Source organism: Microcaecilia unicolor, chromosome 11, assembly GCF_901765095.1.
Source record: "Microcaecilia unicolor chromosome 11, aMicUni1.1, whole genome shotgun sequence".
Lineage (NCBI taxonomy): Eukaryota > Metazoa > Chordata > Amphibia > Gymnophiona > Siphonopidae > Microcaecilia > Microcaecilia unicolor.
The window spans coordinates 32,013,268-32,031,872 of NC_044041.1; the positions used below are offsets into that span (position 1 = coordinate 32,013,268).

At 43.3% G+C, this 18,605-nt stretch overlaps 1 protein-coding gene across 3 annotated transcripts in view; it reads right to left on the bottom strand.

Annotated features, from left to right (window-relative positions):
- The window catches only part of TRAFD1 (TRAF-type zinc finger domain containing 1), a 56,970-nt gene that overhangs the window by 4,835 nt on the left and 33,530 nt on the right, over window positions 1-18,605 (bottom strand). For 2 of the 3 annotated variants that reach the window (XM_030217709.1, XM_030217711.1), the window contains exons 9-11: window positions 17,714-17,849; window positions 7,660-7,933; window positions 5,372-5,435 (exon numbers count right to left, since the gene is read on the bottom strand). In XM_030217709.1, coding sequence (XP_030073569.1) covers window positions 5,372-5,435; window positions 7,660-7,933; window positions 17,714-17,849 — 474 coding nt within the window. The remainder of the gene's footprint in view (window positions 1-5,371; window positions 5,436-7,659; window positions 7,934-17,713; window positions 17,850-18,605) is intronic. The other variant, XM_030217712.1, reaches the window with a different exon arrangement.

Here is an 18,605-nt window from a genome sequence, read left to right on the forward strand (position 1 = left end):
CCATACGCGCCCTGGGCCAAGGCACCGCTTCTATCGTTGCTGCCATAGAGCTCAACACTTGAAGATAATCTCTTGCACAGAGTACCGACCTGTGTAGGAATGCCTGAATTTGGGCCTGCAACTTATGAATCCTAGGCTGGGGGAGAAACACTCGACCCTGAGCCGTGTCAAAGGAAACTCCTAGGTAGTCGAGGGACTGACACGGAACTGGCGGCTCTTGAGAGAGTTGACCACCCAACCAAGGGATTGTAGAAACTGAACCACTCCATCCGTGACCTGTAGGCTCTCCTGATATGGCTGCTCTGATCAGCCAATTGTCCAGGTATGGATAAACTAGAATGCCGTCCTTCCTGAGAGCTGCAGCTATCACCACCATCACTTTTGTGAACATGCGAGGAGCCATAGCGAGTCTGAAAGGAAGAGCCCAAAACTGGTAATGCTTGCCCAAAACCGCAAAGCAAAGAAAACACTGATGCACAGGCTGAATTGGGATATGTAAATATGCTTCTGCCAAGTCCAGCATGGTCAAAAACTCCCCGGACCTGACCGCCACTATGACTGACCGAAGAGTCTCCATACGAAAAGAGGAGACTTTGAGGGCCCAATTGATGGCCTTGAGGTCCAGAATTGGTTGGAAAGTTCCCTCTTTCTTTGGGACAACAAAATAAATAGAACAACGAACCTCTGAGGAGGGAACTGGACAAATAGCTTGTAAATCAAGAAGCCTTTTTAGAGTATCCAGAATTGCGAGAGGGAGACTCCAGAAAGGCGTCTGGAATATGCTGTACAAATTCTAAGGCGTACCCATCTCAAATAACATCTAGCACCCACTGATTGGAAGTAATCTGGACCCACCTCCAAAAGAACTGTGTTAACCAAGCTCCCACAGGGATTAGAGGCTGGACCTGGAAACCACCACTGGGCAGGACGGGAAGTGGACTGGAAGGAAGCTCCTGATTCCCTGCTTCCTCTTCGAACCCCACAAAAGAACTGATTTCTCTGGAAAAAAACCAGGACCGCTGAGTCACAGCCACTCTCCCTGGCCTAGACCATCGAAAATCTCACCGCCACCCCCTAGCAGTCAGCGGGGCACAACCTAACGCCCATCTTCAGGGAGCTGAGGCACTTTAGTATCCCCCAGACTGCGGACCAACTTGTCCAACTCTTCTCAAAAAAAGAAATCCACAACACGGGAACTTACTCAACTTCGATTTAGAAGCTACATTCGCAGACCAGCCACAGCGAGTGTCTAGCAGCTACACTTAAGGCCATGGACTTAGACGAGACTCTGAGCAAATCGTACAAGGTATCTGCCAAAAAGGCAGAGCCCATCTCAATCATCGCCACTTCAGCATCTATTAAGGCCAAATCATCCGAAGTTCTGTCCAAAACTCGCTCAGATCAGCAGAAACATGCCCTAGCTGCTAAGGAACCACAGATAGCTGCCTGAACCACAAAGGCAGAGACATCAAAACTGCTCTTTGAGAGTTTCCATATGCCTATCTTAAACAACCTTAAGAGCCGTGCCCCCCCCCCCCCCCCCATCCACGGCGACCATATTTCTTTTAGTAACCGCCGAGACAACTGCATCAACCACTGGGGGTCTAAGAAGGGACTTGTCAACATCCGGAACAGGATAGAGACAATCCACTGACCTAGCAAGCCTAAAGGGGGAGTTTGGCACATCCCACTGAGCCTGAATAATCTCTCTAATATCCTGGTGCATAGGAAAGGTCTTACCTGGTCTTCTAATACCCTTCACCAGAAGATCCACCTTACAGCTCTCCACAGCCGTGAACTACTCCTCCTCAAAATGCAAGTAGTAGCCACCAAAGAAATGAGCTCTTGCAAATCTTCCTTGTGGAAAATCCGAACGACTGAAGGGTCCTCTCCTGGAAGAAAGGGCTCCACACACGGTTCCATCAGACTGGAGTCTTCAGAGAGCATCCCTTCTCCTATATAGTCTGCCCCCCTCCAAAGAGAGAACCTCCTGATCTGGATCAGAAACCAGATCCTCCTCCAGATCCCCATGGGATGTTTTGCAGGCAATGTCTGCTTTAACAAGCTCTATCCCAGAGGGGCTGAAAGAGGACTGGCCTTGAGGGCATAGGTAAAGCAAAATCTGCCTCGTCCATCAATTGGGGCTGCAGAGCAGCAGACCAGTCTGCAGGCACAGCTTGGGTTAAAACGGCAGTGTTTCCCGCCATAACAAGAGCCGGCACTGCATCTGAACCGCCTGAATCCAGAGAAACTGTGGCCGCCGCCGTCGGATGAAGTACCTCGCGAAGGATTGGCCTCTACTTCCTTATTCACGGCGGTGCAGTACTTGCACACCCCACTAGATGCGAATCCCCGCCACTGACACTCAACACCTCCGGAGCTTTTCTGCCATGGCGCCATTTAAAGCGCTGGAGCTGCTTTTTTTTTTTTTTTTTTTTTTTTAACTCTGCTGAAGGAAAAAAAACAATTAAAGAAACGGAGCAAACCGCTGCAGAAAGGCGGACACAGGGCTGCCCTGCTCGTTCACGCCTGCTTTATTATTTTCCCAGTGGCTGCCTCTCCCAAAGCCTTAAAGCTCTCTTCCCTTCAAGAGGTTGAGACCGGCTAACAATGTACAGCAATTGTAAAGCAAAGCAGGGAGACCAAGGGGGGGGAAGGGACTCGGCCTCCTGAGTGTGACACTCTCGAGGCCTAGGGAGACCCCCGTGGGTCTCAGCCTCCAGAAAGCTACAAGAGACACCGGTGCACAGAATAAATAAAACTGCAGAAAACCCAAGACACTCTCTACCCCAAAATAAACTATTATATATATTTATTTAAAACGAGAAGAAAAGAAAGGAGGGGAGAGAGAGAGAGAGACTGAAAGGGCTCACCACCTTCCACCTGCTGGAGACTGAGAATACCGAGTATAGTTTCAGTTAGCCAAGGCTCTTATTGGCTCTCTCTGAAGTCAGAAGTTTCAGTCTCCACCTGCTGGAAGGCGGCACAACTCATCAGTCACATTCTGGGCCAGTCTGGAGGGATGCTAAGGAAAGCACCAATTTTTATTGGTTACAATTAAAACATTGTATATCTTCTAAATTTAAGGTTTCAGACATAACCCAAGACCAACTTAGCACCTGGTCTTTGTGTCATACTATATCTGCATCCCGAAAAGCTGCCTCTAATTTGTATAAATGTTTTCAATTATGGGAATTTTCTGATGTAACTAATTCTGAATATACGTTTTTTTAGACTTATGGAAAACATTATGGCCTTAAGTACTTAAATCTTCTAGATCGGCTGCAATCTATTTTTTTTCTACATAGAGCTCATTGGACCCTTATTAAAATTTCAAAGTTCAGTAAAGATACAGAAGTTAAATGTTGGACTTGTAAATTGGAGACTGGTTCATTGCATCATTTAATCTATATGTGTGTATATTCAAAAATTACTGCAGCTCAATATGGAAGTGTATTTTTCAATTGTTTCAAATAAATGAGTCCTTAAGATATGACACACTACTATTAGGTGCAGAGACACTGACTACTCCTTTTGAAAACCACAGAGCCAAATTGTTCACAATATTAATACACCTGGCTATTAAAATGATACTCAATAATTGGAAGGTATACCTATATACCATTGTATATTTCTAAAATAGAATATATACAATGGTGGAACTATTTATGTTTAACTGCAAAAATATGAATGGCTGCGGGAAAAAAAAAACAGGTCTTTGAAAGCCTATAGGATCTAGTCCCCAGTGCTTGAGTTTACTTCCAGTTAAGGTTGACACTACTCACTGTTAATCTTGGTACCTTATTTCTGTTTCATATGATTTTTATATACACATATGTGCTGCTGCTTGGTTTTGCTGTATAACAACAAATGTCCTTCACATTTATACAAATTATATATTATGTAATGGACATTTGTTACGTGTTTTGTAATACATATTGATGCAAGTAAAAATTAATAAAAATGTATTGAACTAAGTTGATCTGTATCTTTTGTTTTACAGTTATCTGCCTATTTTCAGCTTTCTTCTGTTTTTTTTGATACATGAATTCATGGCTCCAGGTATTTTGTTATGCATGGTCTGTTTATAATTATAATTTGATTTTTTTATAAATCATAGTTTGATCTGCTTTTTGAGGCAGTTATCCATGTTTTGTAAGTTTTTACTTTTATATATATTTGTAATTTTACTTCTTTATATTTATGATTTATGTATTCATATGCATTTTTTAGTGTTTCACATTTAAAGACCTCTGATGCAGGCACTTTGCCAAAACATGGTCCTGGTTGGGTCTTTCAATAAATATTGCCATTTTCTATAAGTGTTTTGCTTCTTGTGGCTGGCTACACTTTGGTTTCTTTGTGCTGTTGGTTCCCTCTGTTTGCTGATTATCTTATACAGCGGCAGACTCCTGAAGGGTGAGATGTATATAGGCAAGTTGATCCTGATGCAATAGGGAGGACAAATGCAGGTATTAGGTCTTACCTACTAACATCCTTTTCTTTAGTCCATCCAGGCCAATCTAGGTGCATGAGCAAAATCCTACACCACTGGGCAATGCTTCTGTCAGTCTCACTGCAGAGAAGTGACCTGTTTTTCCACATTTGTCTTCCGAAAGCTTTAAAATCTTATACTCGCCCAAGACCTTTACTAACGTTTCCAACTCCTCTCCAAATAGCAACCTCCTTTTGAAGGGCGCTTTCCGAGTCATGGCTTGGATGTAGAGGACAACAGTGTTTTGGATTAAGCACTGAAACTAAACTGAACCCCCCTCCACCCCCAGGCCTATCTTAACAAGCCCTGGTGTTCTAGTGTTACTAGGCAGTGTACCTACATACCTGTGCTTGTCCGAGGAGAATTACTATTACACCTCTTTTCACTCTTGCCTAGGACAAACCCTATAAAATACTGAGTGCCTCATGTAATATAGTGCGCTATCCTTTAGTCTAGCAGTTTACTTCTGATTTTTTGAAGCTCACTTTTACTCTTACAGCAGTAAGAATTTTTAGCATAGGAAGATCAGCAATAAAAGCATTGCACTAAAATATGCAAACTAATGCATTTCAAGCCTTTCCCACTGTAAAGAAAAAAAAAACCAAGCTGCTGCCGCTACTACTGGTACGTCTTATTTCAAAGGTTAATAGGACAAAATGGCTTTCTGGATGCTATGGAACTAACACCTGCTTTTAGAGATGCTTCCCAGAGTAACCACTGCTTTCTGAACATGCAAAACAGCATCAGAAATTTCAAAGATTAGAAATGCCCTTGTACTTAACATCCTTCAGTACCACAGCAATCCTTCATAGATGGTGAAGGAAAAAAAAAAAAAAAAAGCTAAAAAGCTAAAATGACACTGTTTGCAAACCTTACCTTTGTGGTCCTGTTTCTGTCGATAGTAGCATTTTGAGCCCTAGGATTTCTGGCCAAATCGTTCCTTACAAAAGAAAAATGCAAAAACATTAGCCCTGGTGGCACCTGATGCAAGGAGAGAGACAGAGCATGTGACTCCCTTTTTGGCAGATTTCTTCATACTTTGTAGTACTTGACTAAGGGAACAGTGCCTGTGGCAGGAAGATACAAAATGCATCTCTGGCAGGCCTGTGACCCAGCTCATATTCTCTAAGGGAAAGAGCTGAGCCTACCCTACCTTCTCTCCATGCTTCACATAAATCACTTTCCCTTCCCTCAGCCAGTAAAAGAAAGTTACTTGTAGCAGGTATTCTCCGAGAACAGCAGGCCTTATATTCTCACACCAGGGGCGTAGCTAGACACCCAATTTTGGGTGGGCCTGGGCCCAAGATGGGTGGGCAGAAGAACCCCGCCTCATCCCACAGATGATGTGGTCTCTCCTTTTCTCACCTGCATACCATATGGTCTGTCAAACATTCTCCCCCCCCCCCCCCCCCCACATACCTTTTAAATAGCAGATTTCACCGGCAACAGGCAGCAACTAATACACACTGCTGATGTTGGAGTAGACACTCATGAAGAGCTGGTATGATTGTATACGTGACACGAGCATAGAGGCCTGAAATATCTTCCTCCTAAAAGAGTCCAAGGTTCTAGCTTCTCTGCCTAGAAGCGCTGATGCATAGCCCTTACAACTCCTGGCCCTTTTGAGGCTGATTCAACCACAAGGGAATGATGAGGCAACTGAGGCTCATTAAACCCAGGAGTGCTGTGAATCCAGTACATGGTATCGATGATCTTGGGCAGTAGTGGGACAAACAGAGGGGATTCCCAATTCCGCACAAGAACATCCTGCAAGATCTTATGCAGCGGAACAGTCACAGCCTCTCTAGGAGGAGATTCGTAGTCCAGGACCTCGAGCATCTTGGCATCTCCACCTCCAATGGAATGGCAGTGGCCATTTCCTTCACAAAGAAGGAAAGGAAAGGCTCTCTCAGGTGGAGACTGTCTCCTTTCCTGTGGAGGAGAGGATGCCATAGGACTCATCCTCTGAGAAATACCGTGGATCCTCCTGACTCCCATGAGTACTCCTTAACAATGTCGGTTGAAAACTCCTCATGGGAGGGCTGAGACCAAGCCTGTCTTGACAAGAGGAACGATGTCCTCAAGAGGAGCGTTAAGGAGTTGGCTCCCACCTCGACTGCTGCAAAGCTTCCTCCACCGACGTCGAGGGGTACCAGCTTGGTGTGGCAGTCAACACTGGGGCCACACACAACCGCAGCAACAGAGGCCATACCACAGGCTGAGGGGCCAAGCGGGGCCGCACTGGGAGGCAGGGTAGGCGCAAGCACCCCAGATGGCGTTGCACTCCGTTGCAGGAAGCAAGGCCCGGGGGCGCTCATAGAAGGCCGACACCAGGAAACGCTGAGCCATCAGCTCAGAGATAGGCTGTAAAGCTGCTGGGGTCGAGATGGGAGGCTGGTTCTGGCTGCTCGGAGACCTCACCACTCTTGTATGGAGAGTGAGTGGTCTCTCCCAGAGCCGAAGCAAAACACTAAAGTACACTTCTCACTACAGTAAAAAAAAAAAGAACTGCAGTAACTGCGCTCTCGCAGCAGACAGGAAGGTAGTCGCACGTGCGCAGTGGAGCATGTCTCGAGCTCCACAAAGCTCTTACTAGCTTGTTATAAGCTCTGCACCGGGCAACACAGGATCGTATTAAGCCATGTGTGAGAATACATAGGTCTGGTTGTCCTTGGAGAAAACCTTCTCAGGTCTCAATGAATTCGCCCCCAAATACCTTTTTCGCAGGAGAATTGCCACCTGTAGCATTACTGCCTTCTCTGTCAGCTTTACTATTAATGCTGGAACCACAAGAGGGGTTTGGGGAGTCCTATACCATTAAGACTTCATAGTGAAGTTAGCAGAGAAAATCACAGGAAAGAGACCTGTAGCTATTCTGTCTCTCTTAAAAGACAAAATAGTGGCAGGTGGGACCTGAAGAGGCTTCTGCAGCAGAATCACTACCACCACTATGAAAAGAAGAGTGATACGATACTCTTCACACAGTGGCACACACCAAACGTCATTCTTGTTTTAACAGAAATGGGCACTAATATTTGTTTCTACACAGAGTAAATGAGCTTCACACTAATGCCTAACTCAAATACAGAAGTAAAATAAGTCTGACAACACTACAGTTATTTAGCCATTATAGTGCAGTTTCCCCATTGATTAGAAACAAATACCTTGCAGCATGTCTAAATGAAGGCCCTCGTGGACCAACTGGTGCATGCCTTTCATTATAATGCATTGCTGAAGGTTCTGTTGTATTTCTACTTCTTATTAGCCAATGCATAGGATCTTGCTTTACCAAGCTTGGAATGTTTCCATCTCCTGCAGCATTAGGCGGCTTCTGCCACACATTTCTGGTAACAGCTAAAGTGCTTTGCGTTGGGGGCTGGGAAGCCCTGTTAACTCTCCTCTGAAGAACATCATTTAAGTGATGGGTAGAAATGTCTCCTAAGCAAAATAAAACAAACACAACATTGATTACTAGTGAGATGCCCTGTAACATCCATCCAGTTTTAAAATGGAATATATCGTGTACATAATAAAAATACTGTATGCATTGGCATCACTAAATAGAAGTATTTGGGGAGGCAAAGCAACTTTTCCTAAGCAGCACAGGCATCTCCTCTCCTCCCCACCCCACCCCCTTTAAATTCACTATAAATACACCCCAAAAAAAATGTCTCAAGGGCAGTCAATGCAACATTTCAAAATTTTAAAAGGCCAAGGCACAGCTACATTTTCAAAAATGTGCAACACCAATCTCCACAGAGTAGGCTCTGTGGACATTTAGTTGAAAGAAAAAAGAAGCACTGAAGCCCCACCAGAGCCTAGAAAGATTTAAAGAGGAAGGCTCAGGAGCTGCAAGAAGAGGTGCTGCCTCTAGTGTACCAACGGCAGGGTGGTGGGGGCAGTCTGCCCCAGATGCAGGCAGCAAGGGGGTGTACTGAGCAGTTGCACGGTTCTCAGCTCTGTCGGTCCCCTGCCCGCTCCATCAACTTCCTGATCTGGGGCAGAGAACGGGCAGAGCATCCCCACCTCATCCATTCTCTGAATGGAGAATCTCCTAGACCCGCTGGAAACTGTATATTACCTTTGAAGCTTAGAAAAGGAGATGCCTCAGGTACTTTGTGCTGTTTTTTCCTCCACCATCGCTAGGCAAGGCACAACGGCTTCAGAAATTGCAGCTGGGATATAAAGCGTGTGTCATCTGTAGGTTTCATGTGTATAAGGTTAACAAACGATAACGGAGTGCTCCACTAAAACAATCCAGTTGTCCAGTGTAAATTTAGCCTGCACCTGAATCCCTTCTGAAATTAAACGCATTAGTGCTGCTACATTATAAAGTTGAATATCCGGAAGGCCCCTTGTCTTATCCAAAATTAACTTTGAGTATGCAATCCTTGCCCCTTGATTGTGCCATAAAAAAAGACCTGATAATACTCTGAAACATTTTCATCCTGACAGGACAACTGTATCACAATAGTCTATCCAGAGGCAATAGAATCATCTTGACCAGAGCCACTCGACCCATCAGAGATGGGAAGATCATTCCACCTCGGACACTTCTTGATTTTCTCTACATGACCTAGGATATTGCATTTGTACATGACTTGGGAGTTTGTGCTAAGAAAAATGCCCAAGTAGCGCATGGGCTTTTTTACTGGGGGTATGGGCAAAATCACATGCCATGGCTCAGGTTTGGAGCCCGCCAGCAGTAAGAGCTCTGACTTATCAGTTTACTCAAAAACCTTGAAATACACCCAAACTCCTGAATGATCTGTAGAGCCAGACCCAGGTGACAAGGGGCATGTTCCAGCTAGAGGATGTCATCTGGAAAAAGGCTAGCTTACATTTGTACCCTCTTACCAATATACCCGTTATAGTGGCGCACTGCCTAATTTTAATCGCCAGCGACTCTATAGCTAACAGGAACAGAAGAGGTGAGAGCGAGCACCCGCCAGGTACCACGTTGCAGCCCAAATTTATCAGTAAGGTGGCCATTAACTAGTAATTGGGCCTGTGGTGACACGTAAAGGGCCCTCACCTATGATAGGAACTGATTGTCCAAACCATAAAACCACACACAATCTTTCCTTCACTGTGTACTCATGTTGAACTATTCAGCTGTGGTTTTACAGCCCTTTTTCATACTAAGTATCTTCAAAAGAGATGTGTAGCCATTTAAAATCATTCTTTTAAAATTTTGTTTGCAAGCTTCAGGGAATAGGAACTCCCTCTTCTATGTGTCCGTACAGCACAGTGTATGTCTTCTACTGTTATATAAATGATTAACAGTAGTAGTATTAAAGCTAGACCTCCCCAATCCCATCCACACTCTTCCCCCCCCCCCCCCCTCCCTATCAGGTAAAACGCGATTTGAAAGCGCAAAACTCCTCCATGAAAAACTACACTGGCTCCCAATCAAAGAACGCATTGCCTTCAAAATCTGCACCATAGTTCACAAAATCATCAACGGAGAAGCCCCGAGTTATATGACAGACTAGGTCGACTTACCAATTAGAAATACATCCGAATCAACACGAACCTATCTGAATCTGCACTACCCAAGCTGCAAAGGACTTAAATACAAATCAACTTATGCATCTAGTTTTTCCTACATAAGCACACAACTGTGGAATGCATTACCTAAAGCCTTCAAAACAACGTACGACCACCTAAACTTCTGGAAATCACTAAAAACTAACCTATTTAAGAAGGCATACCCTACCGATCCAACCTAAATGCCTAACCTCAGCAACATGACCAAACGAAATCACGTAATGATCATAACACAACTCTTCTGTTCTATGATTCCCTAATGTGGCTGTGCCACATGTACTTATCTTACCACAACATCACCTTGTATTTGTTCGCACCAGAGCTTGCAAGGGCCTCTCTGGTACTATGTAAGCCACATTGAGCCTACAAATAGGTGGGAAAATGTGGAATACAAATGTAACAAATAAATATTGGCCTAACACCTAGAACAAGTATTCCCAAGAAATAGTATCAAATGCTTTTTCCATGTCGAGGCCTACACTGGCGGCCACGCCCCCTTTCCCTTTGTGCTTGTGAATGACAACTAAAGCTTTCATTAGGTTCATGGAGGCATAACGTCCCGGGACAAAAACCAACCTGATCTGGGTGGATGAGATTGCTGCAAGTAATTTTGTGTCTTGGTTTAGCAGTGAGATAGGCCTGTAAGACCCTACCTGCATGGGTTCCTTCCCAGGTTTGGGTAATAGCATTACATGAGCTAAATTGTACCTCTTGGTGCTCCCCAACTCCTCTACTTCCTTAAACATCTCGCTTAGTGGCTTAGCTACCATATCCCCTAAAATAATATTCAGGGCCAAATCCATCAGGTCCAGGGGCTTTAGCCAGTTTTAATTGTTTGATAGCAGCTCTAATCTCATCAGAACAAAATAGTTTCTCCAGTTCTGTTACCTGGCAGTGTTAAGTTTAGGTAACTCCAGTCCCTGAAAAAAAAATGATCCCGAACCTCTACATCAAAGGCTCGACATTCATATAATGTTTTACAGAACAGTACAAATTGTTCACCCATTTGTGTTTCAGTGGTGAAACATCTATCCTCACTATTTTTAATGGCAGGGATTACCTGCTTCTTCCTACAAGGGCACATCAGATTCACCAGAATTTTGCCTGCTTTCCTGCCCCGTCTATAAAGTTTATAGTGTTGGTAATACAGGTCATTGGATGCCCTAGTGTTAAGTCATTATTTTCTTTCGCACCTCAAAGAGCTTCTGCCTAGCTGTATTATCCAGATTAGTCAAGTGTGTGTGTCTTATTGATCAAAGCTCTCCAGAGAGCCTCAGCTGTTCGTCTTCTGTCTCCCTCCATACCCCCTTTGTGTACGCTATAGTGTACCCTCTCATAACTGCCTTTGAAGCTTCCCAATAAGTAGTAGCACACACTTTGGATGCAGAATTAATCTGTTGGTATTGGAGCCATTGGGATCTGAGGTAAACCCGAAATTCCATGTTTTTATACATAGAAATAGGGAACTTCCATCTCCTCTCTCTCAGGTCTGATACTACTGAAAGTGTAAGGGCCACTGGGGAGTGATCCGATAACAATAGAACCAAGATCAGTGTAGCCATTACTCCAGAGAACAAAGTGGAGCGCATGATCTGGTGCGGGAGGTAATGGTGCTGGGGCCGCTTGATAACAGTGATCATAATATGATTGGATTTGATATTAGCTTTGAAGTAAGTATACATAGGAAATCAAATATGTTAGAATTTAACTTTAAAAAAAGGAAACTATGATAAAATGAGAAGAACGGTGAGAGAAAAAAAAAAGTTAGAGAAGCGGCTGCGAGGGTCAAAATTTTACATCAGGCGTGGATGCTGTTCAAAAACACCATCCTGGAAGCCTAGGCCAAATATATTCTGCATATTAAAAGAAAGGAGGCTTGAAGACCAAACAGCAGCCGGCAGGAGGAGTGGTCTAGTGGTTAGGGTGGTGGACTTTGGTCCTGGGGAACTGAGTTCGATTCCCACTGCAGGCACAGGCAGCTCCTTGTGACTCTGGGCAAGTCACTTAACCCTCCATTGCCCCATGTAAGCCGCATTGAGCCTGCCATGAGTGGGAAAGCGCGGGGTACAAATGTAACAAAAATAAAATAGATACTATTGGAGATTCTACATGGAATGTTGCTACTATTGGAGATTCTACATGGAATGTTGCTATTCCACTAGCAACATTCCATGTAGAAGGCTGCGCAGGCTTCTGTTTCTATGAGTCTGACGTCCTGCACGTACGTGCAGGACGTCAGACTCACAGAAGCCTGCGCGGCCACATTGGTGATCTGCAAGGGCCGACTTCTACATGGAATGTTAGAATAGCAACATTCCATGTAGAATCTCAAATAGTAGCAACAGTGGAGGAGTGGCCTAGTGGTTAGGGTGGTGGACTTTGGTCCTGGGGAACTGAGGAACTGAGTTTGATTCCCACTTCAGGCACAGGCAGCTCCTTGTGACTCTGGGCAAGTCACTTAACCTTCCATTGCCCCAGGTACAAATAAGTACCTGTATACAATATGTAAGCCACATTGAGCCTGCCATGAGTGGGAAAGCGCGGGGTCCAAATGTAATAAAATAATAAAATAAAAAGTGAGGTGAAGGAAGCTATTAGAGCTAAAAGAAAATCCTTCAGAAAATGGAAGAAGGCACAGACTGAAAATAATAAGGAATGTCAAGTCAAATGCAAAGCGCTGATAAGGAAGGCTAAGAGGGACTTCAAAAAAAAAAAAAAAAGATTGCGTTGGAGGCAAAAACACATAGTAAAAAATTTTTTAGGTATATTAAAAGCAGGAAGCCGGCACTAGACAACTAGATGATCGAGGAGTAAAAGGGACAACCAGGGAAGTCAAAGCCGTAGCGGAGAGATTAAATTAATTCTTTGCTTCGGTCTTCACCGAGGAAGATTTGGATGGGATACCAGTGTCAGAACTGGTATTCGAAGCTGACGACTCGGAGAAACTTAATGAATTCTCTGTAAACCTGGAGGATGTAATGGGGCAGTTGTACAAACTGAAGGAGTAAAGTAGCAAATCTCCTGGACCGGATGGTATTCATCCCAGAGTACTGATAGAACTGAAAAATGAGCTTGCGAAGCTATTGTTAGTAATATGTAATTTTTCCTTAAAATCGAGCGTGGTACCAGAAGACTGGAGGGTGGCCAATATAACGCCGATTTTTTAAAAAGGTTCCAGAGCAGATCCGGGAAATTATAGACCGGTGAGTCTGACATCGGTGCCGGGCAAAATGGTAGAGACTATTATAAAGAACAAAATTACAGAGCATATTCAAAAGCATGGATTAATGAGACAGTCAACATGGATTTAGTGAAGGGAAATCTTGCCTCACCAATCTACTACATTTCTTTGAAGGAGTGAACAAACATGTGGATAAAGGTGAGCCGGTTGATATTGTGTATCTGGATTTTCAGAAGGCGTTTGACAAAGTACCTCATGAAAGACTCCAGAGGAAATTAGAGAGTCATGGGATTGGAGGTAGTGTTCTATTGTGGATTAAAAACTGGTTAAAAGAAAACAGAGAGTAGGGTTAAATGGTCAGTATTCTCAATGGAGAAGGGTAGTTAGTGGGGTTCCCCAGGGGTCTGTGCTGGGACCACTGCTTTTTAACATATTTATAAATTACCTAGAGATGGGAGTAACTAGTGAGATAATTACATTTGCTGATGATACAAAGTTATTCAAAGTTGTTAAATCGCGGGAGGATTGTGAAAAATTACAAGCGGACCTTACAAGACTGGGCGTCTAAATGGCAGATGACATTTAATGTGAGCAAGTGCAAAGTGATGCATGTGGGAAAGAGGAACCCAAATTATAGCTACGTCATGCAAGGTTCCACGTTAGGAGTCACAGACCAAGAAAGGGATCTAGGTGTCGTTGTTGATAATACATTGAAACCTTCTGGGCTAAGAAAGCAAATAGAATGTTAGGTATTATTAGCAAAGGAATGGAAAACAAAAATGAGGATGTTATAATGCTTTTGTATCGTTCCATGATGCGACCGCACCTCGAATATTGTGTTCAATTCTGGTCACCACATCTCAAAAAAAGATATAGTGGAATTAGAAAAGGTGCAGAGAAGGGCGACGAAAATGATAAAAAGGGGATGGGACAACTTCCCTATGAGGAAAGGCTAAAGCGGCTAGGGCTCTTCAGCTTGGAGAAAAGGCGGCTGAGAGGAAATATGATAGAGGTCTACAAAATAATGAGTGGAGTTGAACAGGTAGATGTGAAGCGTCTGTTTACGCTTTCCAAAAATACTAGGACTAGGGGGCATGCGATGAAGCTTCAATGTAGTAAATTTAAAACGAATCAGAGAAAAAGTTTCTTCACTCAACGTGTAATTAAACTCTGGAATTCACTGACAGAGAATGTGGTAAAGGTGGTTAGCTTAGCGGAGTTTAAAAAAGGTTTGGGCCGCTTCATAAAGGAAAAGTCCCTAGACCATTATTAAATGTACTTGGGGAAAATCCACCATTTCTGGGATAAGCAGTACAAAATGTTTTGTACTTTTTTGGTATCTTGCCAGATATTTGTGACCTGGATTGGCCACTGTTGGAAACAGGATGCCGGGCTTGATGGACCTTTGGTCTTTCCCAGTATGGCAATACTTATGTACTATGTACTTATGATCTGGTAACCAATAGTCAAGCCAAGCATATACTTGATGGGGATTAGAATAAAAGGTCAAATCTTAAAGGGCACTGCAAAAGGAAAATCCGATTTCTTAAAATATGGGGATGCTACTTAGATAAAATGACCCAGAAAGGACGAAGTCTCATTGTCAATACCTTATCATAGAATAATAGACAAGAACTACAATGTGTGGAGTATAACATCGGATAATTGGGGGGGAGGGGGGGGACTAGAGATAGGGATGAGGGGGAGGAGGGAGGGAGGAGGGGTCAGTGGGTGGGAGGGAAAGTAGGGAAAAAAAGGGGATCAATTATCTTAAAATTGTCAAATGTAAATGTTGTATTTAAATAGAGCAATAAGAGAGACAAATTGTGTATACATTATGCTTGAAGTTTATATTGTATTGCCTTGATTTTCCATAATAAAAAAGTTGAAATATAAAAGGTCAAATCTTTTTCTTGAGGGGATAGAAGCCGCCAGGCATCCTGAACCCCCAACTGATTCATCAAAAAATTCACCTCTTTATCATCATAGACCCTCTGCTATGGTGGACTGCAATCTAAAAGTGGGTTGGCAGTGCTGTTATCCCCCCCCCCCCCCCCAAAAGGAGTTGGTACCCGGGAATAGCTAGGACTGAGGCCAACAGTTTGGGAAAACAATTTGTGGCTGTAAATGTCTGGTGTATATACATTACAAAACAGAAACTTTTGACCACAAAGATCCCCTGCCATCATAACATAGTGTCCCTCCTTGTCTTGGATTAATTTTATAGATATTAAAAGGTAGTTATGGATTAATATTGCTACCCCTCTGTCTCCCATTAAATGCTCAATATCCCAACTCCCCAACCCAGCCACCTTTAAGTTTTTCATGTTCCAGAGCTGAGAGATGGGTTTCTTGGAAAAAAGCAGTATCTGCTTTCTCCTTCCTCAATCAAGACAGAACTTTCTATCTTAATGGGAGAGTCTACCCCATCAACATTCAACATAACCAGCTTCAAATTAACCATTGATCATACAAATATAGTACATTGCTTGTATACCACTTTCCAGATAGATCCCCAGCCAGGCCATCCAGGAAAGTTATCTGCCAATATCTCTGCATACCACATTGGAACCAAAAGCACCTCACAAAGATCCAGCCCAGAAAGTAGAATTCTGCAGTTTCCAGCATCAGAGAAACTCCAATGTTTTCCGGTTAAGTAGGGAGTATAGCTTCCTTCTCAGCCCAGTTGACAAATCTAGCAATAGATGTACAAGGCTTCAATTCTCTATCACCTCGTGCTCCTATCTGGTGGGCGCTTTTGCATTGAAAGGATGAGGCATTACAACAAAGGCCCAAGTGTTTCAGGAGCCAAGTGCTGAAGAAAGAGTAAAGTTCCTAGATATTTTGCTACTTGTTCACCGGCTCGTACTCAACCACTTCTTTTCTGGCACTTCAATCTTCACTTTTGGCACGTTTTGTAGCAACAATTCACAATTTTGAAGCTTATTTAGCAGATATATAGCAGATCTCCCTCAGCATCATGTGACCCCCCCCCCCCTCCGATACTTTGTTTGTTTTAACTGTGTGTACATGATTTGTGCTCTTTCCTATTTTTACTGTAGTTCTTTTAGTTTGTAACCTGCTTAGCCCCACCTGCCAGTTCAAGCAGTACAGAAAGTCTGGAATAAATAAATAATAAATACAATACTTACAGACAGGGCACTATCTTAGATAAAGATGACAGTACCATGCAGAAAGAAACACCTGCATCTGAAAGATCCAAAACCAGTCCCCCACATAAAAGGGCCTGTAGTTTGGAAAATCAGCCCAGTTGGACAGATTGCTCCAAGGTAAGCAGCCATAAGCATTATATCCTTGTTTGAATCTATGAGAAGCATCAAAGAGCACCAGACTGAGATCCTAAGGAAAGTATACTCATCCTCACTGGAAGCTAAAAAAATGTTTCACCCCCTTCAGGAAATGTGAAATATCTGAGTGTGACACTAAGGACACTTCCTACATTAATCTTTTATTTATTCTCATTTCTATCATGCACAATCTCAGTAAACAGCAGCATCAACAATTTCATACATAAAACATGTAACATGTAATATCAAAAATACAGACTATATCAAATTTCATACTGAAGGGCCATAGACCTGTTCAAAATGTTTTTGATTTCCTCTGAAACTGCAAATTATTTGATTCTAATCTAAGCAATGTCAAAAGCATTCCACAATATAGGTCCTCTAAGTGAAAAAGGACAGTCTATTCAAAATGGGTGAAAAATGCAGTTGTCATGCAATAGGGGAAGGTCAGGATCATATCTGTTTATTGGTCACTTAATAAACCACCTAATGGGTAATGTACAAGGTGGTTTACAGGCTATGCACAAGAAGGAAAGGAACATCAGTTAATTGATAAGCCAGGATAGAAACAGAAAGGACAACCACAGTGTATGGGAACAGGCCAGAGTCCTTGTTTGCTGTCAACTGACCCTGCAGTAGTTGGGCCAAAAGCTTATTGGTAAAGTCTTTAAGCCAACTCTAACCTTCAGTTGAGAGGGTTCTGAGCGCAGTGGTATAGGAAGGGTGTTCCACAGGGCTGGTGGAGTACAGAACAAAGCTGTACAATTGAAGATCACTGTTCCAAAACTCACTCGGTCCGTTTTTTTTGTCTGTTTTGAACTATGCAATGTACTGTAGCTTATTCCTATGCCAAATCTCACTGTGCATTATCCTTTAATACAGGCATCAGGAAGGGGATATCCTCATTATTATACCTTACATACCCCCCCCTCCCATACTTATATGCCAGGGAGGTGGATTTTTAACTCCCCTGCAGCAGTATGGTTATGATCTATTCTAAGTAACCTTGCTTCCTCAGTTGTGCTCTCAAAAGCAATTCAGATCTAAAAATTGAGTTGCGAGACAAGAACTTCCACCTGTGAGTTATGTGCTGCCTCAAATTTTAACACAAAATGCATATTAAAAAAATAATAATAATCTGCTTCTATTACTGTTTGCAGCATCCAATTGATCCTGTACCTTGATGTCTTATTTGTCTACGATGAATTTCTGGGGATTCAGTTTTATCCACATTATCATTTTCAGGAGGCCACTGTTGATTTGGTACAGTTCTCTCTGCTGGGCCTGCAGTGGACGGGCGTAAATCACACTGATCCTAGAATGTAAAGTTTCAAAGAGGGAAAAAGTGTGATTAACTCAGAAAACCAAGAGTATCATTTGTGGAAACCTACCTCTTCCGTACATTGATTGTTCTGGCAACAGTAAAGTGATTTCCTTGCAGCAATGAATCTGGCTTACTATTAAATACTCTGATGGCAGTAGTAGAATGAGACTACTGCTGGGCAGGATCAACTGGGAATTGCTCCTGCCCTTGGACCACCAGGTGCAGGGCCCTTGATGATGGAAGGAGGGAGTCAGGACTGGTACCATAGCCCCTTTAAGCTCTGGCCTTGAAGCATCAGTCCGCAGCTTTGAGGCCTCGTGCTCCCAGGCCACTGGAACAACACAGCATACAAGGTGGCTCTCAAGCAGAATTATTCATTTATCACGCAGCAGCAACCAGTGGTACTGAGGTATCTCAGACTGCCGATTCCTGTGGTAAATCAAGGTGCAGCAAAAGCACACCTTTTACTGCAGTTTGATTACCCTCCCCTTTAAGAACTTAAATGTGTATACACTAAAGAATATATAACAACACCTACATAGAACCTGCATGCACAAAAAGCAATGGGAAAACTAACTTGGATTTAGCTCACACCTTTCCAGTAATACAGCACTGGGGGAGGCATAGCTCTGTGTGTTGGTATATAGAAGACTAGGGTTCCATGTACAGCCACGAGATAAGAAAACCTGGAAGGATGGATAGTTACAGAGGATACAAGGTCTTCCTGCTTATGTGGTGAAGGCTAAG